Source organism: Zeugodacus cucurbitae, chromosome 5 (assembly GCF_028554725.1).
Source record: "Zeugodacus cucurbitae isolate PBARC_wt_2022May chromosome 5, idZeuCucr1.2, whole genome shotgun sequence".
Classification (NCBI taxonomy): domain Eukaryota; kingdom Metazoa; phylum Arthropoda; class Insecta; order Diptera; family Tephritidae; genus Zeugodacus; species Zeugodacus cucurbitae.
Genome location: NC_071670.1, coordinates 58,808,816 through 58,833,903, shown reverse-complemented (window position 1 = coordinate 58,833,903; position 25,088 = coordinate 58,808,816). Strand labels below are relative to the sequence as shown.

Genomic DNA, 25,088 nt, shown 5'->3' with positions numbered 1-25,088 from the left:
GTCTTATTAGTCAGAACTGAAAGAATTCTACAAAAATTATTAATTTTCCATCAATTAATATTTGAGATCAATAATTTTCCTCCGTCGTCCCTCTTTATCTTTTTAGAGGTGAAATTTTCCTCGAAAATCATTTACAATATCCCACTGTCCGCTCTGTGAAGTTTGAGATTTTCATTTGAGCAACAGTCGTCGAACAGCCAGCAGGATTTTGGCCCACCAAGAGTGTGATTCGGTAGCGTTTCTAGTGCAACCCGCGGCGGAAACGCTGATAGCGTTGTTTACACGACCACACATCGACTTTACTATTGTTGTTGTTTTTTGTTCTTCTTCTTTTTGTTGGCTTTGTCTTACAAATTATCTTTTTGTTGTGGATATTAAGTTAATGGGTCGCATTTAGCGCCAGTTTCATGGCCGCATTGCTCGCGGCTGTGTTGATATAATGCCTGGATTACACTGTAGAACTTACTAGGGTGGAGCGAAAAGGAGGAAATGTGTGAAATATGAATATTAAAGCTTAATAAAATATTTATTTTTATCTTAATTATTAGAAATTAAAAATCAATATAAAAATTTATTAATTTTATTTTCTAAAATGATATTTTAATATTAACCTAAAGTGGCAACCCTAAAATATTTGACAACTTTTCTTAATTGTATAATATTTTAATTGCGTTTAATGACTGTTTGCATCTTGAACAAAGGCAAATTTCTGATTTTTTAAGTATCTTCTAATAAATGATATCCTTAACAATTAAATTGCATAGTCTACACTCCACCTAAGGCAGCACACCACCCAGTGCGATATTAGCGGTAAGCATTTATTTTTATCTTAATTATTAGAAATTAAAAAACAATTCAAAAATTTTTGAATTATATTTTCTAAATTAAAATTTTAATATTACTCTAAAGTGGCAACTCTAAATTTTAAAATTCCTAATTTTTCTAAATTACATAATTTTTGAATTCTTTTAATGACTTTTTGAATTTGAAAATAAATTTTCTGATTTGTGAAGTCTCTTCTCTATCTGACCTAATAAATTGCATAGTCTACACTCCACCTAAGGCAGCACACCACCCAGTGCGATATTAGCGGTAAGCATTGCAAGTCACGCTCGGAGTTGCGAGCAGCGGACTTAAGCTAAAGGGATAATATATATTTGTATGAAAGAATGTTTGGCATAAATATAAAGGGTTTCATCATTTCACGCTCGCTGCTACTACTATTTTATGATTCGAGTGGTTGTTATCGCTTTCGTTGAACTGTCTTGCAATTAAGGACGTAATGAGCACTCGGAGTACTCAAAAGGATAAGCAAAGGGTTATGAAAAGCAATTCAACTTCGCGTAATGAGTGTGTGCGAGCTTGTGCTACGTACACTGTCGTCAAGCTGCATATTTATGCGAGCTTCATATGTATGTATGTTTGTATGTCTTCTATATAAATAAGTTAAGCATGTATGCGTATGACATGCTGACTTTCAAGCTGAAATTCTTTTCAATGTCAAATCGGAAATTGAAGCGTTGTACTTTCTTTAGAATTCCAGCTGAGCGTCTTACTTTGTATGTGCTTGCATGTGCTTTTACTGCCATTTTCATTCATTTTCTTCTACTTGACTTTGTACGAGTTCATGTCCTGCGTTGGCTTTTATTATTTCATTTTCATTATTTTTAGTTAGTGAAAATTCCATGCTGTCTGTGGTATGTGACATAGATAAGTGAAAATCGCTGTCATACATTCATACAAATATATATGCTTCTTTTTAAAATTGAGTGTATTAAAAATAAATCAAATATATTTCTTGGTAAATATAGAATATCCTTTTTGGAAGATTCTGCTTTTGTTTAAGTAAAAAATTTTAAACTCTTTCAAAATTAAGTTTTAAAATTATTTTAAGACGGTAGTCTGCTTTAGAAACCACAAACTTTTTAGCAAGTTTTTTTTAAAGGGAAGGAAATGATTGCGGTAAAAGGAATTTTAAGACGATATTTAAGGCTTAAAAAACAATATTTATTATTAAAAAATAATGAAATTTTTCCAATGTTGTAAGCATTTTTCTAGAGCGCCTGGAGTGTGCACTTGTAAATCGGTGCCGGTGATGGAGGTCATGCGATGCATCTGAAACAGTCGAACCAAATTTTTTTTTAATTTTCATAAGTTTTTTTTTTCTTTATGTACTAAAAAAATACCGAAGAAGTTATAAAATTCCAAAATTTTTCGATGTTTGAAAAAAAAATCACTTTTTTAAGAAAAAAAATTGGCTCTAAGTTGCAAAACAAGTAGTTTAAATAATACTTTTGATAGAAGATAATTTAATACTGAAGCTAGATCACTTTGGTTTTTTTTCGATCGGACATATATTCTTATTGCTATCGCCGGCAGCGTTTTCTAACACTTGTGAAAATGAAAACTCGAGAAAACGCGCTTTAAAGTCTGCCTGACCATTCGCATCTGCTCGACGCTCGGCCACTAAAACTGCTCTAGCTTCGAAAATATGTCGAATTGGCCTGTGGAATTTTAAAGACATATTCTTGGAGAGTTTTGGAAGAGATTTAAAAATAAACAAAAAAATGGATTTTGAAGACTGTCAAGCAGATCATTGTATTTTGAAATTATACCGTTTAATAGAAATTCTGGTAGAAGAGACTATAATTAAAATAACAACGAGAATTTCTTAGTTACTGAACACAAAAAATTCGTATCATCAATTCCGTGGAGGTAAATTCAGTTGGAGTTTGTAATCTCATTGACCTATAAAACATATGACTGGACATAACTTTTTTCTCATATCAAAGAATCAAGGTACCACTTCCTTCAGATATTTTGGGCCTATGAATTATTGATCAAGTGGTCCGGATCGATGAGAGCACAGCAGCTCTGAGAGTATACGATACAGTACCCGCCGAGGGAAGCATAGGAAGGGAAGATCTCCACTCCTTTGGAAAGACCAGGTGGAGAAGAACCTGGCTACACAAATGGCGTCTTGTTGTAAATTCAGCTATAATCGCATAAACGGTGTCTACGCCACTAAAGAAAAAGTTCCATGTGGATCTTCTTCCTATTTGGTAGCCGGAGATATCTCTCTGGAAACCTGTTCTGCTCCCCTCATATTAAATTTAGAAAGACAGTGAAAGATATGAGGGAACGTCAAGTGTGACTTAAGTGAAGTCTCTCTCGAAAATGTCAATAGAGTTTATAACCTTAAAATCTCAAGAGATACTTGGAGAATGACTTCATAATTTATAACCAAAGGATGTACCATTTATGAAGACTTTTAGTATACGCTCAGGAAAACTCAGCAGGTATCGGACATTAGAAAGAGACTAGTTCGAAATAGTTAATTTATGATTCCTTGTCAGACATTTCAAAGTTTCTTCTGTTTCAATGCTCAAAGAGCTTACACCAAAATTGCGAAAACTAAGAGTTCTTCGAACTACAACTACGGTTTCGATAATAAAAGTCGTCGTCGTCTACTACAATTAAAATACTTCTTCGACAATTTTTTTATTGTCCCGTAATTTCTTTCTCTCTTATTAAGATTGCAAAAATTTATTATATGACAACCACACACGAATGTGCCCATGTGCTCATATGTACAGATATATATATATCCTCTTATTTTTCTTGATTTCTTATTCTACCCACCACTTTAACTTTAACTTGACTTTCCGTGTGTGTCCTCACTTGGAAGCAGCAATGACTTCTTAAGTGATTTCGCATTATTCGCAACTTATATTCTTGTATGAGTGCTTTCTTTGTCTTCGCATAGTATTTTTATAATCGATGATTATGGTTTGTTTGCCTGCCTGCGTGATAATTTACTGTGTTGTGTGCTTGGCTTATTGTTCGAGCATTTGTCAATGTTGCGTATACGCCACCGCCACCATTATCGCCAGCGCTCATGCCGATTTTTGTGCGTGGAAATGCCTCTTAGCATATGCGCACACATACAGTCGCATGCTAATAGATATTTTATGGCTGTTGTGCGTGTTATCAATTCGTTTTTACGCTTGTCATTGCGCGTTAATAGAGAATTAATTGATTCCGTTAGTTCGCGTGTGGCAGGCAGTTAAGCGTCTTATGTTCAGCGGCGATAATTGCGCATGTGTGTGCGTACACATGTGTGCCGATTGTGGGTGTGTTGTAAATTTTAATAATACATTAAATGACCTCCAAGTGTCGTAATAAATTTCATTAAATTATTCCTTCACCAATTGAGTATCCTGCTCATGTCCCCTGTTTGTGGATAATATAATTGCCTAGGAGGAGTGAAGACTGGAGATCTGTAGTGTGGGAAATAAAAATCCAAATGTTTGTATTCAATAGTTATTAGAAAAATGTGTGAGATATACTTCTTTTTTTTCTTCACAAGAATGAACTGATCTGGATTCCTACTGTAATCAGCATATTATAAATCTATTTAAAGTCCTCTCTGGGATATGACCACCTTGTGGAAAGGTAACCCTAAAAAGATTCTACTTGTAATATTTTCATACATTTTAGAACTATTTATTTTATTAATATATCAGATAACTCAATGAGAAAATGTAAAAGTTTTTCAATAGGAACAGTACAGAAGTAGACCGATAATAGGGACAGCAAACAACACCATATTTGTTCCTGCTCTTTTGACATTTCAACGGATAACTTGAGTAAAAATTGAGATATCTTAACGAAACTTGGAACACGTACCTTGGCACCCTGAGGAGGTTGCTTTCGAAAATGGGCAAAATCGGACCATTGCCACGCCCACAAAATGGCGAAAACCAAAAAATTATAAAGTGTCATAACTAAGCCATAAATAAAGTTATAAAAGTAAGTTTTGGAATAAAGGATCGCACTAGGAAAGGGCATATTTGGATGTAATCTTTTTGGGGAAGTGGTCAAAAACCATATCTCAGGAAGTATTCGACAGATTTCAATGAAATTCGGTATATAATATTTTCTTGACACCCTGATGACACGTATGGAAAATGGGCGAAATCGGTTCACAACCACGACAACTTCCCCTATAACTCATTTTTGAATTCCATCTTATTCCTTCACTTTATAATAACGGGTGATTTTTTTGAGGTTAGGATTTTCATGCATTAGTATTTGACAGATCACGTGGGATTTCAGACATGGTGTCAAAGAGAAAGATGCTCAGTATGCTTTGACATTTCATCATGAATAGACTTACTAACGAGCAACGCTTGCAAATCATTGAATTTTATTACCAAAATCAGTGTTCGGTTCGAAATTTTTTATCGACAAATTTTGTTCAGCGATGAGGCTCATTTCTGGTTGAATGGCTACGTAAATAAGCAAAATTGCCGCATTTGGGGTGAAGAGCAACCAGAAGCCGTTCAAGAACTGCCCATGCATCCCGAAAAATGCACTGTTTGGTGTGGTTTGTACGCTGGTGGAATCATTGGACCGTATTTTTTCAAAGATGCTGTTGGACGCAACGTTACGGTGAATGGCGATCGCTATCGTTCGATGCTAACAAACTTTTTGTTGCCAAAAATGGAAGAACTGAACTTGGTTGACATGTGGTTTCAACAAGATGGCGCTACATGCCACACAGCTCGCGATTCTATGGCCATTTTGAGGGAAAACTTCGGAGAACAATTCATCTCAAGAAATGGACCCGTAAGTTGGCCACCAAGATCATGCGATTTAACGCCTTTAGACTATTTTTTGTGGGGCTACGTCAAGTCTAAAGTCTACAGAAATAAGCCAGCAACTATTCCAGCTTTGGAAGACAACATTTCCGAAGAAATTCGGGCTATTCCGGCCGAAATGCTCGAAAAAGTTGCCCAAAATTGGACTTTCCGAATGGACCACCTAAGACGCAGCCGCGGTCAACATTTAAATGAAATTATCTTCAAAAAGTAAATGTCATGAACCAATCTAACGTTTCAAATAAAGAACCGATGAGATTTTGCAAATTTTATGCGTTTTTTTTTTTTAAAAAGTCACCCTTTATATACATAAGGAACTAATGAAGATAGCAAAATAAAACTTTACAAATACTGTATATGATCTGTGGCATCACTTGTGAAAAATTTGTCGAAGCGGACTATAACTTTTCAATGCCCCGGATATCGAATATGAAGAACTCAGTGCCCCATGGTAACTTTTCAACGAAAATTTCGGTAAATCTCTCAGGTATCTTAATTTAATTCAGAGGAAATATTTTTCTTCTAATAGTGTGTCTCTCTACCGGAAAAGGTTATCGGGTCATAACTTCCCTTATATATGAATATATGAGAATACCTAATTAAAGGATTTTCAAAAATACGATGAGCTTAATAGCTTATAACTCGGTTAATATGTGAAATATATTTATGCCGAATATATGGGTCAAATTGTGTATTTTCTTAATAAAAATATAGCAATAAATTGCGAGAGTATAAAATGTTCGGTTGCATCCGGTTGATATTTGATCCCAAAATAAAGAAAATGGCAAAGAATCAAATCTCGAAGAACTGTCATTAAATTTGACAATGAAAACTTCACATAGTAAATACATAAATTTCTTCAAAGGCCAATATTCTAGTTTCTTCTTATTCTTGAAACTAGAGAATGAAATTGTTCTTTACTGCTCTAAAGTATGCAAAATCGTTTATATACCGACAAATTTATATTTATACCTATGACTTAGACAAAAATTTCTAATTTGACTGCAATAACAGACAGAATTGTGACAAATATGTATACTGATTTCATGATTTCTCTGCATTCTCTATAGCTTTAAAAAATCATTATTCCTAATCAATGAATTCCCATAATATATGTACTTATATATATATATATATACTGTTTATAAGTAAGAGCAGACACGACCTATCTCAATAGTATAGTCTGCTCTAGCTTTGCGCTTTTCAATAATCAATCTGCTATTCAAATGACTAATACTAAGTGCATCTGTATTAATACGTTATATAGATTTATTTGAGCTCAAGTGCAATTCTAAAAGATACCCGCATATATTATATGTTAATATATTTATTTATATATATAGAACTAAATTTATACGTAATAAATATATGCATATCTTCTCCGAGTAATTCAAAATGTTACGATTCTCTTCGCTCTATTTGTTTCTGTTCATTAACCTATAAAACAGTATTTTTAATTATTTTGCTTCGGAACGAATTACTGGAAATCCCTTACTACATACAAGAAATGTGAAAATCCCAGATTGAGAACACAAAACAGGAAATGTTTTCAGTTTATATATAGAAAGTGTTTTTAAGATTGAAGAAATTGATGAATGGAAATTAAATGTGTCATATAATTTACTAATATTGTATGATCACCGAAAAGGGTACGTGAGTGATGTTTATATTTTGTAGCGTTATTGAATGAAAAACCAAAGGGAAAAGAAATTTCTGGTTTTTTCCAGTATTTTAAAGTATTATACCATAAGGCGACTTAAGTTGTTTTAATAATAAGGTTTTTCTTACATATTTTCTGTCATCTCAACACATCAGCTTTAATAAGACTGGCGTATAGAACTATGAAACATCCAAATATTTCCACGGTACTCCTCGTTAGCTCTATCGAATAAGTTACATATTTTTCAACCTTTCACTAAGTGAGCCCCCCATCTTCGTACCTAGACTGCAACTTTAAACAAATCCTCTTCCGGTTCGCTTCTTATAGTACTTAGATTTTCTGCTTCTTTGTACCATTTTCTCCCATAACTTTTTTTTACTCGCCCAGAAATCCCGTTTAAAATGCTTTCTTTCCATAATCACAAACTTTACAACTTCGGTAGTTTCACCTAAAATTAACTTTACGCTCTCGTTAAAATTTATGAATTTCCAAAGTTCAATGGTTTTTTGTGACCAAAACTGCTGAAGCGTCATTCTTATTCATTGAATTGAATTGGCTAAAGTTGCAACACGGTGACAGTAGTAAATATTACCTTCACCTTTTCAGTGGCTTAGCTAATTACTTATTTATGTTAGTATGTATGTTTGTAGGAAGCTATAAATTATATGTAAATGGGAGAATGTTAACTTCGTCAAGATTTTAAGTATTTCTAATATGGACGAGGCACAGTGGGATTTATAAAGAAATTGATAGATTTCAGAAATATAGATGTTAATAAAGGTAGCTTTATAGCTAACTTCTCGGTAGGAACTGATGATACTCTGAAATTATAAAGTTTTAGGGTCCCAATGTAAGATATTTACAATAAAATTTCCAAAATTTCATTATCATGTAGAAGAAACTCGAAGATTAGTTTTGGTCTTTGGTATAGAAAGTTTGGCAACAAAAGTGTTAGATAGCTTGATAGATAACTTGGTACTGAAACTTGATTCTTCTTATTTTATCTGCTCTAATATATATGTATATTCCATTTCATATTTGAGAACGTCCTGTTACAATAAATCCAACTTTAAGAAATTTTCAATTGCTATGGTCATGAAAAAGTTCCGCTTGTCTTGTCCCACTGTGTCTAGAGTATTCATTTAATACTCTCCTATTCTAAACTTAATTTCCAAAAGTCTTAAACTTAGTTGATTTTTGCTTATGTTTATTGTTGACATGACTTTGACTGTAGGGTGGTGTTGCCACCAACTGGAAGAGTGTCAATTTTCGCGGTGACTTCCGAGCTTAGCTGTTTGTTTGTCAACTCTTTCACAAACTTGTAAGAACTTTGAATGTTTTGTTTGTATATTTCTTTAAGCATTTTGAGGAAAGAAGAGGTAAGCAGTCGAATTTTAAATAAAAAGTAAATATTAAAACCAGGAAGATAAAGTATAATCCGAATAAATAGTTAATATCATTATTTTTATACCAAAACCCAAAATGTTGCTAGAGATCTATTACCTATATAACTCCATTTCATAATAGCAAAAGGTGCTTTTTTAGAGATGTATAACTTTTAAGCAAAATCAAATTATGAAAAATAAATTAAACTTTAAATTTGATGACATTAGTGTTACAACAGAATTTTTGAGATATGACCGATATATTTTTTGACAGTCGGCTTGACAGCTTTCCCTTTAAGAAATTTGATAGCTCTAAAAGGCGTCATAAACTCACAAAATAATTTTCAGTTCCGCTCGAAGTTGGTATTTCTTACTTTTTTCATTTTATTTATTTATTTAATTTGTGTTTTTGTTTTCTAAATATATTTACTTAGCTGTTCCTACTCACAAAACTGAGGTGAATCCCCGTAAATTTAAGCTGCCAATTGACCCAACTTATCAGCTCGGTTGAACATATTTTGTTCGTTTTGCTCTTCCGTCTTTCTTTTAAACCTTCAACACCAACTATTTGCTTAAATATAAATATATTTGTATTTCCCATTGCTTCATGAGTTCTGAGGTCTACAGTTCCAGGCTTCTTCTTCTTTCAATCTTACAGCAAAGATGTGCGAATGGCATTGATAAGAATTTTTATAAAAAAATCGACATTATTTTATTTCCATCAATACCTTAAAGCATCTACGAGTTACAAATTCATTAGTTCCACTCGGTCCTCTATTTGAATTTTATTTGTTAAGCTAATCAAGTCGCGTTAATTTCTTACATAATTAATTGTATACGGTTTTCTGTTGATAATGGGAGAAAAAACAGGGTGCGGCATCTTTTAAGTTGGTGTGGGAACATTGAATAGTTTCCATAAAAAAGGTTTTCTATCTTCGACATATTTTTCCATATATTTCACTTGAACCTTCAGTTCGTCAATGGTCCGAGTATTTCCTGAGTATACTTTGCTGTTTATTTTAATCTAAAAAAAGGATTATGAGTGTCAAAACAGGTACTCGGCATTGGGAGTCTATGGAAATTTCGTTGCAGAAATTTTTCGATCTACAGAATCTACAAGTCCCCCTTATAATTTTGGGGCAGACATAATGAGTCAAACTTGCTTGATATAGATTTCCTTTGACTGTTTCTTTACAAGGGGCAAATAGTCTGCTTATGGGATCTCGAATACATTTTTTCTTCCCCGATATTTAAAATGACGCACCCTGTATATAATTAATATCAGCGATATCGCTACTTTTTTGCATTTGTCTCACCTATTTGCCCATCATTTGGCAGACTTCATGTCGGCGCTGTCGTCTCTGGTCATTGTTTATGTCTGTGACGTTGTCAGCAGACGGCATAATTGAAATTCTAGCTTCAGCGCGTTGCATACTGAACGCTGGCTGGTACTTAAGTACAGTATTTAGTAGACAAATGAATACATATCGGCAATATTTACATATTCAAACACATACACACACATCTATAGATTTACATATGTACCTGTCATTGAAAACAACTGTATGTTCCTTTAAGCAGTTAGCGTTAGCATTTCTCAATCCCGTGTCAATAGTAGATTTTAATTTGTTATGCTTAACATTGTCGTTGGCTATAAATAATTCAAGCGCTGCCTTGTAAATTAATCATTTACAAGCCGCTTTGGCATTTTTTGTTTAAGACACTGCCTTAAAATGCGTCCAGGCAGTTGGGAATGTTCGACGCGTCCACCGAATACCTGCACATTCTCCTTCCATATCGATTTTATTGCTATTCACGATGCTGTCGGTGCGATTGAGTGCTCGTTAAAAGGGCCCTCGTCGCAAATAGCTGTCAAAAGGCTTATTAAGATAATTACAATTGAATTGTGATGAGCTATGATATGAGTTTATATTGTATAACGAAGAGGGGTTAAAACTCTATACCATAGAAATAATTTTATGATAATTATAGTGTAGCGCCATATCAAATGCAATTCTAATATGCTGTCATTATTATTGTCATCTGCCAGAAAGTTTTATTTATTACTCAAGTCTCACTTCTCGTAAAATTGTTAAAACTAACAGAGTAATTTGCATTTTCAGAACATAACCTAACCGTCCGATCGACTCCTCCCAATCTCAATATTATTGTACAGCATCATAATTCAAGATCTTTAGAATAGCCTAATGATCTATGTTGTAGTCGTAATAGCCACTGCCCCTATAGAAATTTGCATCTTTCCTGTTTCGCAGACCTGACTATTTACCATTTTGACTGAGTCTTAATCTTTACATAGAGGTTGGTATGGCTATAAAAATACTCAAAGGAATATATAGACATTTAAGTCAACATGTTCTAAGATCTTGACGTCTTTTTTCGAAATAATCATGTAAAGAGAAGTACCTACGACTTAGTAGGGATAGTTACGGCTCATATCATCCAGCAGGCTTATGGAACAGTACCAAACAATTCTTTATTTCTCGGAGAAGAAATATGGAGTGAGATTTCAGAAGAAATGGAAACATAATGGTTTTTCTGAGAAATCTCATAGGTATTTGGAGCATTTATTGACGGTCTTAGTAACAAATTTGACTTAGTCTTTATTAACTCTCTCCTGGAAAATATATCCTTGGAACCTTAACTAAAACAATTCATACCTACATTGGTGTATAAAAACTCAGACATAAAAAATTCTCGTTTTATGATTTTTTGAATAGGTCAGATTGAGTGAAAGTCGATATTGGAAGACTATAACAGTAGAAGAAGCATCGAGACTTTAAACTGATTCCCTAATGAGTTCATTAGTCCCCGCTTCACTTTAATTCGGATTGAGGATATTCGACAAGGTCCTTTTGTAAAGCACTTATATGGTAATTTCATAGAGCTCAAGGGTTCGAACGCTAATTTTAACGAAAAGGTCGTCGACCAAATTCGACTCTGGATGGCCTGCTTAAATCTTTACTATCAGTTTGGGAGACCATAAAAAGAGGATCCCTGTGGGTTGGTTATGTTAAAGGACGGATCTCTTTGCCACAGCAGATCCCACTTGGACAGTTAAAGTCGCCAGATCTTTGAGAAGTAACTTCGACGAACTGTCAACAAGAGGAAACCAAGCAAGTATGGTTGCTTAAAATATAAATGAATCTATTCATTTAGTTGAGGTCAATCCATATCAACGTGTTTCCTGTTGCCTCTCTTAAGCTTAAACTGCTATTTAACTAAGCACTCCAACAACACCCACACCACTTTTTATTAAATTCTCTCAATTATTAAGTTTATTTAAATATTCCTGCCGAGAGTCAGCGACTTTGCGGCACATTGAAGTGTGCCAAATGCGATGCACGTCTCGAAGGCAATTGCTGCCAGCAACTTCTTGAATTATTAGTTTTTTCTGTTATTGTTGCTCGTATTATTGCGCTAAGCGTTGTTGTTATTGCAGTGTGATGATGGCATCGCCGTTGCTGCTGTTGTTCTTGTTTTTGCTATTGCTATTTCTATTACAGCGCTATGCTGCAATAAATCGGCAGCAACACGTAAAGTCGATTGTGTGTACACAAATTGCAAAATCGTGCTCGACGACTGGCGCTCTTCAGACGAACCTATGTATGTGTGTATGCGCGCTAATCCGTGGGGCATGTTGTATGAGCGCGACGCTGTGTCGCGGTGTGGCGTGATGCGCGTTAGGGTACACTGGGTGCTTTGGGTCGCTCCAAATGTCGGCAATTGCCATTGCTGCCGCCATGCGCTGGTCTTGCAGCTGTTGCTTTACGCAGCAACAGCTTTGAATGCGACTAGCCGACTATACACGCTTGCCATCAGCGTGCGGTTAGCGGCGCCGAATGAGCTTCCACACTTGAGTGAGTGACACTGAATTGAGCGATAATGAGTTGAGCGCCGCTGAGTTCAGTTATAATGAGTTGAGTGTGTCAGCGTCAACCAGCTGTTTCGTGGAATTTGCTGCTTTGGCGCTCCGGAGCTCCACTGTCGGTAGCGCGCTCTCTCACTCAGCACGCGCTCTCAGCGCTTGGCGTTCGCTACACTATGCTGTGGGGTAACACCATTTGCGCCACACACGTGGCTCCACCGCACTCAACAACAAATGAGTGAGTGCGCGCGCGAGCGAGCGAGCCAACAATACAGAAGCCACCGCGCACACGAACACACACACACGCGCGATTCCTGTGTGTGGGCGCTGCCCGTGTGTTGGTGCTGTGCTGTATTGTGAATATTTTGCTTGATGCGATTTGAGCCAATTTCGTATTGGCAGTTTTGTTTATGCCGTCGTCACAAACGTCGCGTACCGCCCGAAGCGTTCGCCGTACTTAACACACAGAGCAGCGTCAGCAGCAGCTTGTAGTGAGCAAATAGCAAAAATTGCCGTCGCAGTAAACAACAAAAAATTAAAGAAATTATTAAAATTTGAAGGCGAGTAGCCAGTGCACTGCTTGAGCGCTCGGTAGGCGCCAAAAGCCAATAAATTCAAAAACAAACCCGAATTTTGACTAATTATATGGTGTTGTATTTAAATACATTAAGAAGAGCCATGTGAAGTTATGCAGCGTAGAATTCGTTGGCATTTTTGCGCAAAATTTTGTTAACAATTTTGTCTACTTAAGCAAAAATGCAAATTTCTTTCACAGACTGAGATTTTTTTTGAAAGCTTTGCACTTTTTTCACAATTTTTTTTTTCGTTTTTTGCGTCTGCTTTAATTTCTGTTATCGCGGTAGCAACTGTTGCTTGTCGTTGTCGGTAAACGTTCGTTGTTGCTGACGCGCGCGCTTTTTCTATGGCTAACTGATGCTCGGCGTTTCGTCGGTAGGCTGACAAAAAAGTGTCTAAAACAGCAGAAAATCACAAAGCGTTGTAAACGAAAAAAAAAATCAAATGACAAAGTGCTGGGCCAAAGTGAATGAAGGTAAAAATGCGGTAGAAATGTTTGTGTGACTAGACACGAAATGAAATCAGAGAAAATACTACATGGATTGTGACTAAAAAAAATAAAAAAAAAAAACAAAAATAAAAAATGAAAAAATAAAAAACTAAAATAAATAAAAAGCAAAATGAAAAGATTTCACAGCAAAATTAAAATTAATGACCAATAAAATATTAATGATTTGAGAAGAAACAAGAAAAAAATTAATTCGCGGGAAAATTTAAATGAAAATGTTATAAATAAAATGAACTGCAAGGAAAAAAATAATCAAAAACAGAAATAAAATTGTAATAAAATAAAAGTGGATAAATAAAATTATTATTAATATTAAAAAATGTTCATATAACATTAAAAAAATAATAAATGTGCAAGGTGAAAATTATTAAAAAAAAACAACACCAACAACTTGCTACACATATTTAACGCTTTAATTAAAATTTCCATAACAAATTAAAAAACACGTCAAAGGTGAAAAAATACAAATTTGTGCTAATTTTAAAATCAGACAGCTGCGTAAAAACCGTCGGCGATTTTGGCTGCTGTTGAGATTTTTTGTTTTGTGAATGGAATTTTTGAATATAAAAGCATTAACGTTTGAAATGCAGTTGTTTTACATTAATTAACGGTACGGATATGCAAAAAAAAAAAACATAAAAATATAAAAAAAAAATTAAAATAAAAAAATAGACACAAAAAACATGTATTTGTTAAAAATTATAGATCAAAGAGTAAAGGAAAAAGTGAGAAATTGAAAATGCAAAAACTTTAAAAAATATAATTAAAAAATAAATATTGAAATGAGAATATGAAGTATATACTAAGTATGAAAATCAATAACAAAAAATAAATAAAAAATAAAATAAAATAAAAAAGAAAATTAAAAAAATAATAATATAATAATATTAAAAAAAGGTGTATGAATATTAAGTATTTAATTTTAATATTTTTTTAAAGCAAAAAATATAAAATTTTTCTGAAAAACTAATTATAAAAATACTCAAATATAAAAAAGGATTTCAATGTGATTTTTTTATTGTGTAAAATTATTTTTATAATCAAGTGAAAACTGAAGATTTATTGCTAAAGTCATCTAAAATCAAGGTTAATTAAAAACTACATAATTTTTAACACTAAAAGTTTCGGTCTCAAAGTATTAAAATTGTACTAATTAACGCGAGAACCCTAAATGAAATGAAACAAAAAATAATTTTCTATGAAACTAAAAAATAAAATTAAAACAAATGAGCTTAAAAAAAATGACCACAAACTTATAAACAATGAGTATAAATAATGTGCAAAAACTGGTCAAAATCGGATAAAATTTTTTTTCTTTCGTCTTCATTAAAAACCCAAAAAACTAAACTTACGAAAGTATAAAAAAAGGAATGTTAAATTTTTTTTGGTATAAATTCCATAGCCGACTTAAGAGCTTTATAATAGTGTTCAATCGCGGATCATAAGGGTTTTAGAGAACCGTCAACAGTATCCAGGTGTCCCAAACGACGGTCGAATCTATCTAAGTGAGACTATCTGCAGTTGCGAAGATCAACCCTTTGACCTGACCTAACCTAGCTATAAAAGCAAACAGAAATTATATAAATAATTAGTGAAAATACAGCTAGACTTAGTCACTAAATTGTGCTCTGGAGATATTTTCTTTAAAATTTAAAACTTCAAAAAATAATGTTATAAACTAAACAACTTGATTTGAGACAACGAAATGTGTACATATCACTTTCGAAATTTCCTCAATCTGAGCATTCTTCTTATGAAACAGAAGTTGGTAACACAATTGTCTTCAAGAGCAGTTTCTCATAAAAAGTCGTAAATGAAGAAGAATTTTCTAAACATGTCCTTAAAGATATTTATCTCCGCTAGCGAGTTGCCTTTTCATACAAAAATTTACGGCAACTAAAAATGTGAAATCTACAGAGTTATCTAGTTCAATTCATTACAAGAGAACTCTACCTAAACACTAATTAAAGTGTTAAAAACCTTTTACTATTCCAACTCCATTTATACCAGTTCAATAGATTTGTACCAGTTGCTTGTTCGCTTCGCCACTCTGCAAAGTTTGACTGTAATAAGCAAAGCCATTCTGTCTAAATAATTTAACAGTAATTATGCAAAGGATGGTATCAGCCCTTTGTGACCGAAGGTTATATCAATTTAACTTATATAATGACACAATAGAAGACTCCTATTATTAGTGAAGAGATTTAATTTCAATACATTTATACAGTCAAAATGGCAGTTTAAAAGCATACGTTGAAATTTTATTTTCGTTTCACAACACTGATGGTAGTCCAAATTATACACAAACAGTCAGCTCTTCAACTGGTATAGAGGATATTAAGTATAAGCTTGAAGTAATATTCATAAGCTTCTAACCTTTTCAAAATTAACAACTTGTGTTGTCTTTAGCCGCAATTTAATCATTTTTCTGCTTGAAACTAACACAGCTATATTTAAAATGCTCGCAAATCAGCTGACTTCGTCTAGCATAAAATGCGAAATCGAACGCCATATTAGCAACATTGCAATAAAACGGTAATTTGCAGTTACAAAACTGGATAGGATCAATGCAGATCTGTGTAATTCAAGTAAGGCGTACAAGCATAGCGGCATTACGCAGATAGTTAGTACGCTGTGCTGTGCGTTCAAGCATACACACAACAAGCGTGTATTGCTTGAGGGACACCACCAAAAATCAATCAGGCGCGACAAACGATAGTGAAATAATGTGACAAATGCAACAACAAATGCCACAAGCAAATGTGTAAAACGCGAAAAAACACTAGCAAACAAATCAAATAATAGCAATAAAAACAAAAATTATGCTTGAGTAAAAATCAGCGCAACCGACACCGCAGCAACAAAGTCACAAGTTGCAGCTGCAGCTGCTGCATTTAAGCACAGTTATTGAATAATTATTTTTTTCGCGCGATCAACAATTGAATCACTGTTTGACAAAGCTCATAGAAAAAAACAACAACAACAAAAATGGAAATGACAAATTAAAAGTAGCAAAAAAGCAATAAAAAACAAAAACAACAAAAAACAATTATAACTGTAAACGCGTGTGGGCGTAAGCGAGCGCCAGCTTAATTGATGGTGACTGCTTTACTGTTGCTGTTGTTGTTGTTGCCCCGCTCTTGTCATAATTAAATGTGACGGCTGTTGTTACAGACAGCGCGCCGCAGCGCGATATGCGGCGATAAGCTATGCCACCAGCAGTAATTGTACGCAATGCCGTCGCTTTGACGCTGAGCGCGGCGGCAGCAACGCGGCATCGAACGCTTCTCATCAAGTGTAGCGGCGTTGCGACGCTGAGCGAGATAAGAACTACACAGAATGTACATATAAAAAAGCATCGAGAATTGAAAAAAAAACTGAAAAACCTGCTGTGGCTGATTTGCGATGCTGATAAGCGCCGACAATGAGCCGATAAAGCTGATAGGCAAAAGCAAAAGCAAAGCGAGAAAAAAAGCAAAAAGAAATAATATATGAGTGTATTGTTGAAAGTCTCGCAGCAAAAGCAGAGCTTGAAAGACAAAAAAAATATAATTTGATAAATTTTTAATTTTTTTTTTGAAAAATGTGTAACTTTACCGACGGACAATAATTCAATAATTTTGGACAATTTATATTTACTTTCGAAATTTTAGAAAAAATAAACTCCAAATGACATTAATTTAAGTCCATTTTTTTTGAATAATTTTTTAAAGAAAAAAATTTTAAAAATAATTTATAAAAAAAAAGATTAAAAAATTGCAGCAGATTAGACTGCAAGCCAGTTTTTGCACATAAAAATATGAATAACAAAATTTGCAAAATACAAAAACAACAACCAACGCCCAAACCAACACGAAAAACTTTCTATAATTCAAAAAATATATTTGAAATGTTTCATCAAATTTTGAATAATGTTCTAAATCGTTTTCATATTTTCAAAACATTTCAAATATATTTAATTAAAAAAATACTAAAATTCATAAAAAAAATTTTTTCAGCAGATTTTTGCAGCAATTAAATCACGGTGTTTAAAAATGCATATGAATAGTGTTCAAAAGTGTGGAAAAAGTGTAACTGTAAACTAATTTGTACCAAAATAATAATTTGAAGAAAAAATACTAATATAAAAGTGCTAGAGTTCTCGGCAGAAGTAACGAATCATTTCAGCAATATTTTCAACATTTAAATAATATATAGTAGCAGACACAGCAACAACATGGATTGTGATTATTCGAAATTTCTATATAAACGTAAGTGTTAGAATAAATTAGAATGGAAAATATAGAAAAATTATTATTTTATTAAATATTCAATAAAAGTTCGCCAAGTTCATTTTTTTGAACTTAGTTTTTCAAAATTCAAACATTTTTCTTATTTATTTATTTCTTCTCTAATATCATTAGAAATGGTCGAAAAGTATTATTTGAGTGTTGGAGTAATCGAACTCATGACGAAAATATGTTCTTTATAGAGTTCTCGCTGAGTTTAGATGCTCTAAATTGTATAGATATTGAGTTTCCGCCTCGAATGAATAATATTTTCCAACATATTAAGAAACTTTTCTTAAATACATCAGAACTTCTCCTAGAACAGACACTCACTTTTTCTCCCACATTAGACTAAATAAAACAAATGATTGGGAGGTCGAACGATGTAGAAAACAAACTGATAAAGTTTTTTAGTCCAGAAGCAGAGTTTAAACAATCGGTTAGAAATCGAAAAGAGATTATTCTGAATTCTAACTACTTTTCTAACTATTTTCCCCATTTTTTTTCAATATCTTATTATAGAACTGAGCAGCCCAGTATACTGTTCAATAAAATTTTATTGGCGACTTTTATATGTTCCTTTGTTTTTGAAGAACTTTGGTTTCGAGATGCTAAAAATTATTATTATTTTTATTATAAATTTGAGAATTTGTATGGAAAAAATTTTACCAGCATCCATAAAATTGACACTTTTGTGTTGGTCTCTACTAACTCTATTAAGAAAACTATTTCCCGTGAGAAATACAGAGATCACCATGTTCTCAACATTTTTTGGACTTTTCCATAACTTTTGGTATTTGACTCTTGATTTGGAACAATTTTGGTTTGATGATGTTGAAAAATGTGTTCTAATTTTTAGACCTTTGAATGATCATAAATGCAATTTTCATTACAAATAAATTCAAATATTCTGAAAACTAAAGTCAAGAAGAAATTTCAGCATTATATTCTACGGAGAAATCCTATCAGAATTAATGTAAGATTATAGTCAATTATAAAAAAATTAAATTATTAAAAAATTCATATCTTTTTAATTTTGTATTGAGAATTTCCTTACTTCTCAACCAACATTGGAATTGAAATTTTTAAACGTTGGAGAAAATATTAAATTTCAATTTGAAGTTCAACACTTATGCAATTTGCAAGATATCATTTTCTCAAACGTTTCTCAAAGGCTATTTCTCAAATTTGTTTCCATCATTTTACAATTTGAGAAAAACCATTTTCTCGTTTCATATTTGAGAAAATGTTTGAGATTGTGACATTCTCAAATTGAGAACAAAGGGAATTTTCATATTAAAAATGTGCCTTTTAGTTTAAGAACGGCTATCTTTTCAAATGAAAATGCATTTGAGAACAAACGTTTGAGATTTGAAATTAAGGTTTATTCTCAAACGCATCTCAATTTGAGAAGCAACAAAAATGTTTGTTGGATTTCTAAAGTCGACTACATTGAAAGAGGACCATAAATATATGCGTGGAGTTCGATTCGCCACTTCTTTGCTGGTTATGTTTGAGCGCTGCCTCTTGTAATAAAATTGACTGGGAAGCAACAACCAGATTATCTTGATTAATGTAAATTAATATACAAGAGGTTATAATAATATCTTATCATTAAACTCTTCTACCTTTATTTGATTATACCAATCTCTGATTTATACCAATTGGTTGTTCGATACGCTACACTTCAAGACAACTTCAATTGGCGTTTACACCGCTGCTAGATCTCTAATTGCTTGCACGAGATTTTATGCCTAGTCATGGTGTACTTCTTTATTCGAAAGTTGAATGAATAGATTAAATGTTATTATCCGTGGGAAGAAATAGCCTCGGCGGTTTTCCAACGTCTTGTCTGTGGCAACAGCTATTTTTATTTATTTTGATTTAATATACACTGAACCCAGGTGGGGTTGAAGGTCATTCTAACACCAATTTCAAATTAATATTTACATTTATATTTTTAATTAAAGTGAGAATCACCGTTAATGTTCTCCAAAAAACGCGGCGCCATTAGCGGCAGAGAAAATCGCTGCTCGGTAAATATTTACGCTGCTCGGCGCGCAATGATTGCCCCATTTAAGCGGCTCTGTTTATGCCACCATCCACCACCAAAAAGGCGAGCTAATCAATGCCGGCAATTTTTTAAACAAAATAAGTGATTTTCATAAAACAAAAAAATTTATCGAAAAAACTGAAAAGTAAAATTAAAATGAAATATTATGTTTATTGGTGTGTTTGCGCCGCTGTTTTTAGCGTTTTTGGCGAGGCGTTGTTGCTGCCACCGCCTAGTGCTAATTGCGGCAATTTGGTGCTTGTTTTTTTGTTTTTTTTTTTTTTTTTGGGGCGCAGCGCACGCATGAAACGCTGAAAAATCGACGAAAAAAAAAGCCGGCAAGCGTTGTTTGTTTATTTATAAATTTATGTATGGCTTGGAGAGTAGGTGTGTTTGCATGCTGGGCAGGAGTTGTATGGCACATAAATTTAAATTGTTTCATGTAAGGCATATGGGCATTCAAATGTATATTTTTATATATATGTATGTGTATATATGTAATGCTCGTTGTCAGCTGGCGGCGTGCTCGCACCTCTTTTGTTCACTGTTGCCACTTAATGGACCTCCTTTGCGCCACACACACTCACATACTCACACATGAGTGCACATAAATATTCTTCCCACATGCAACAACAAAAGTCTCCAACAGCCGTCGGCTAAAGCCCCATTTGACTCGCCTTTGGGCTAATTTTTTGGCATTACTCTTAAATATTAGCTTGCCGGCTATATTGTTGTTGTTGTTGTTGCTGCTGACTGACTTTGTTGTTATATATTTCGACAAAATATGATGAATTGTTCGCCTTTGACGTTTGTGCGCTCGTTTTGTTTCATTGTGTTTTTGTTGTTTTTGGCGTTTCATTTGAATGTGAAGCAAAGTGTTTTTTTTTCGTTTTATCTTCTCACCTTTGTGGCCAATTTCGTGCAGCTTGTCTGCTTGTAGCAACATAAATAGCTGCACATGTGCTTTGTTCATACATGTGTGCTTTGTGTGTGTGTGTGTGTGCGTTAATATGTATTTATGTTTGTTTCACACCCACATGGTGTCTTTAAGTTATTTATGTACACAGGTATAAGAATTGATTGCTCTGAAAGCGTATTTTCGTGCCTTCTAATTGAAATTTGTGGGAGATATTTTATGGTGCATGCCTGTCTTTACTTATATGTATGTGTGTGTCTGGTAATTATTTGCAACTAAAATAAATAACCGATTTTTATGAAGATTTTTGTGTTTTTGGCAAATGTTTATTTTTGTCCAAGTTCTCTTTTTGAGGTTAAATAGGTAGAGAATTGAATTATGATGCTATAATTCAATTTGGAATACTTTAAATTTTAAGAGAATAACTCATCAAATTTTTATATTTCACTTCAAATTTTTATTTTATAAATAATTTTATTTTGGAAACCTCCTTTTAACCAATCCGAAACTCACTGTGAGGTCTAAACATATAAATTTAGAGCCCTCAAATATCTATTTATTAGTTTTTATGCACCTATGCCGAATCCACCAGAGCGCGCCACTCGTTCCTCCTTTTTGCTTTTTAGCGCCTCGGGAAACACCAAGTGAATCCAAGTCAATTTCCACTTGGTCCTACCAACGGAGTGGAGGTCGTCCTCTTTCGCGTTTTCCTACAGCGGGTACTGCATCGAACACTTTCAGAGCTCGAGTGTTTTCATCCATCCCTACAACATGACCTAGCCAGCGTAGCCGCTGTCTTTTTATTCGCTGAACTATGTCAATGTCGTCGTCTGCCCCCAAGAGTCGTCTCATCGGATGTTGTCATCGTCCACGCCTCAGCGCCATACATAGATTAATCAACTTAAATTAAACTAGTATCTAGACGACCCCTTCAAGCAATGATAATCAAAAATACAGTGTATAAAATAAGTTTACTGAACAGCCCTCAAAACGCAATTTATTTTCGGAACACCTTCTTCATGGCATTTCCATATCGAGTGGACACAAGTCCCGTTGAAGTTTCATATATTTGATCTCTAGGAAGAGTATAAAGTTACTATTAGAAAGAGCCTGACTGCAAAGTCATTTCTTTAAGATAAGTCCACTAAAATGAGTAAAATCATAATTTATTGACTTTCCAACATTTTCAGACCTATCATATGTCGAATAAGGACTTTAATTAAATCTTTTTTGTGCTGCTGGGTACTATTGGAATATATAGGTTCTTAAATCGTTTAATTACCGTGGTCTAAGTAAGATTAGGAATATTATGATTAATTAATATAGCTAAGGCATTCATATGTATATATTTTTCTGTAGGGCCTAGGAGGGACATACTAGACATTCATAGGTGTCTTATAATTTGTTTGAATATTTTAATGAACGAACGTTTATTTAAGAAAAAACATGTACAATAGTATTATTAAAAGTATTCCCCGATCTGTAGCTATAACATTTTTCCATTTTTCTGGCAATTTGTGGAGTCCATCCCAAAAGATCCGCGCCGGCTTTGCCAATTTTTCCGGTATGTACTGTATTCCCATGGCCACTTGAGTGATTTCCAAAAATTCTGCGAACTCTTCTTGTATTTGGCAACAATTTTCATCGAGTAATACTTCTGGTGGCTCATCCTCAAACTTTTTTGGCCGCCCAGGACGTCCCTCATCTTCCAAACCAAACAAATATAGCTATAGACTCAGTATATATAGTTTCTTTTTTAGGAAAGAGTTTAGAGAAGTTGGCTGTGATTTCATTCAAGTATTAACTTAAAAAGAAAAGGTCATGTATGAGATTCTTGCTTAGTAGCATTCTGTACTTTTGTGTATTTCTTGTAAAACAGTTATTTTTTTATTCTTGTTGGAAATATAGCTCAACAGTTGCTTCGACTTTTTTTCTATTATATTCAGCATAGGCGATTATACATACTTCTCGCTCAAACAAAGTACCCTCTTGGCTAGGATGATAATCTCAGTCGCCTCCCGAATTATAATTTTGATATGGAGTGAAGCGCAATAGGTTCTTCGAATTGCACGGGACACTGTCCTGAGACTACAATTTGTGTCAGGTGCAAGCAGCTATAGCTACATGAAGGAAGGCTGGGTGGAATCATTTAGACACTTTCTCCGCCAAAGTCCAGCTTTCTCAAGAACGAGGTCGAAGCATCTAGATAGGCGGTATGCCTATTCGGCGAACTCGACGTACTGGTTGGCATTGATATTAGCCGATTTACGATAATTATGAAAAACTCAAATAGCTTTGTCGATACATGAGGATCGTCTTGATCTATAGATTCTTTTGATCTTGATCTTTTCATTGTCATCACAAAGGCCCAACATTTCTAGCTGTATATGTATGTGTGATCCGCTACGTTCTCAAACACAAGTATCTGACATGACGAAAATGTTCTATATTATCACTCAAAAGATTGTTATTGAATTACTGCAGAGTTGTATTGAAGATTTGTCAAACCTTCGATTCGCCATCTTTCTCTCTACAGCTACATTTGAACTTAGCTCTTTTACCAAAAAAAAAAAAAAAAAAAAAATTCAAAAAACATCAAAGTTTTCTTGCTTATTTCGTAAAAGAAAGTATGTGTAGACTTTACTTGTACTTTTATACTTGTTGCTTGTTCGATTCGACACTCTCGTAGCTTTGGTGTATCTTATAAGTCTCTCATTCAATTACTTCAGTTATCCAATTAACAAATAATCAATAGTAAATAATTAAAAATTATATTATATTTGATTATATAATATTCCAGCAGTCAAGCATGGCAGGTGTTAAACATATGTATGTATTAATGACTACATTTGTGAGACAGGAAATCAAGACATAAAGAAATATAAATTATGTACCGCATGTACACTGAGTAATGACTAAATCAATCAATTTCTGGCAAACACGCGCCAAAGCGCTTGTTAGAAGCGAAAGAAAAAGAAAATAAAAAGTAAAAAAAAAAAAAATTCTAAAAATTTAAAGCTTGTGAAATTCTACTGAGATAAAACAGGTTGTTGCCCGCAGCCAAATTTTGTTTACCCATTCGCAATATACTACATACATACACACATATATAAGTTTCTGACTCTTAAAGCGATTATGTGTACGCTTGAAACATTAATAAGCAACTCCGAACACATGTTGAACACAATTGACCAGCTGGAGTGCTCACCGCCGCCAAATTGACGCGCGAACGCCGAACGCCACTCGAGACCCACACATTCACCGGAAATCTGCAGATACAATGATTTTGTGCTGCTTTGCTGTCTTGCTGCCTTGGCTGCTCTAACGTTTGCACTTTACTTAGCGTTTTTTTTTTTTGTCTCCATCTTCTTTTGTTTTACTTCGCCAACAATAAGAATAACAACAGCTAAAGTTGCTAAGCGTTTAACTGATTGTTGCTGTTTTGCATAATTTGCAGTTTTCGAAAGCATTAATGACAGCAAATGCGAGTCCACACGTCTATTGACAGTAGCCAGTCGACTTGAGCAATAACAACAATAACAGAGAGACGGGAAGGAACAAGCAGCAGCAGAGTAGAGTGGGGGAAAAAACTGCCAATTAGGTTAAATTTGAAGATTAAAAAATTAGAATTCATTATAATGACCAAATTTATATATATATATACATATATATATATTTATTTATGTATATATATACATATGAAAGAGGAAAGGCGCCAGGAAACAAGAAATTTCGTGCTAAGCGCCAGCTAGCAACACAATCCGCAGCAAGTGATGGCTGTACTCGCCGCTCGCTTACTCAATAGTGCTACGAGTACTGTCTTTGCCAACCGCTGATGCTGCGGCTAATTAAGCTTTCGCAAGCACATGCAAGTCACCACAAAGCAAGCGAAAAACACAAATGTAGCTAATTTAAGCAAAAAAGAAAAAAGTTGCACAGCAGCAAGAATGAAGCGAGCAGAAGCCAAATACATGAATAATGACAAATAGAGAATGTAGTATAAAACTAGAAATTAATTTAATTTGTGGGGATATTTTCTTCCAAGAACTCGAGTTCCAAGTTTTCAACAACGTCAAATATACATATTGAGATGATTCGCTGTGCTAACACGACATCTTACTGCCTAAGGTTATGTAAAGAGGCGATCAATGGAGTTTTATTGGTAAACTCAGT

At 33.9% G+C, this 25,088-nt stretch overlaps 1 protein-coding gene across 7 annotated transcripts in view; it reads left to right on the top strand.

Moving 5' to 3' along the window:
- The window catches only part of LOC105209978 (protein scalloped), a 245,133-nt gene that overhangs the window by 14,379 nt on the left and 205,666 nt on the right, over window positions 1-25,088 (top strand). For 2 of the 7 annotated variants that reach the window (XM_054232377.1, XM_054232382.1), the window contains exons 1-2: window positions 12,984-14,288; window positions 17,680-17,928. The exons of 1 other annotated variant lie outside the window; for it this stretch is intronic. In XM_054232377.1, coding sequence (XP_054088352.1) covers window positions 17,895-17,928 — 34 coding nt within the window. In that variant the 5' untranslated portion in view covers window positions 12,984-14,288; window positions 17,680-17,894. Of the gene's footprint in view, window positions 1-12,983; window positions 14,289-17,676; window positions 17,929-25,088 lie in introns of those variants that run through there. 4 more of the 7 variants (XM_054232380.1, XM_054232381.1, XM_054232379.1 and 1 more) reach the window with 4 other exon arrangements.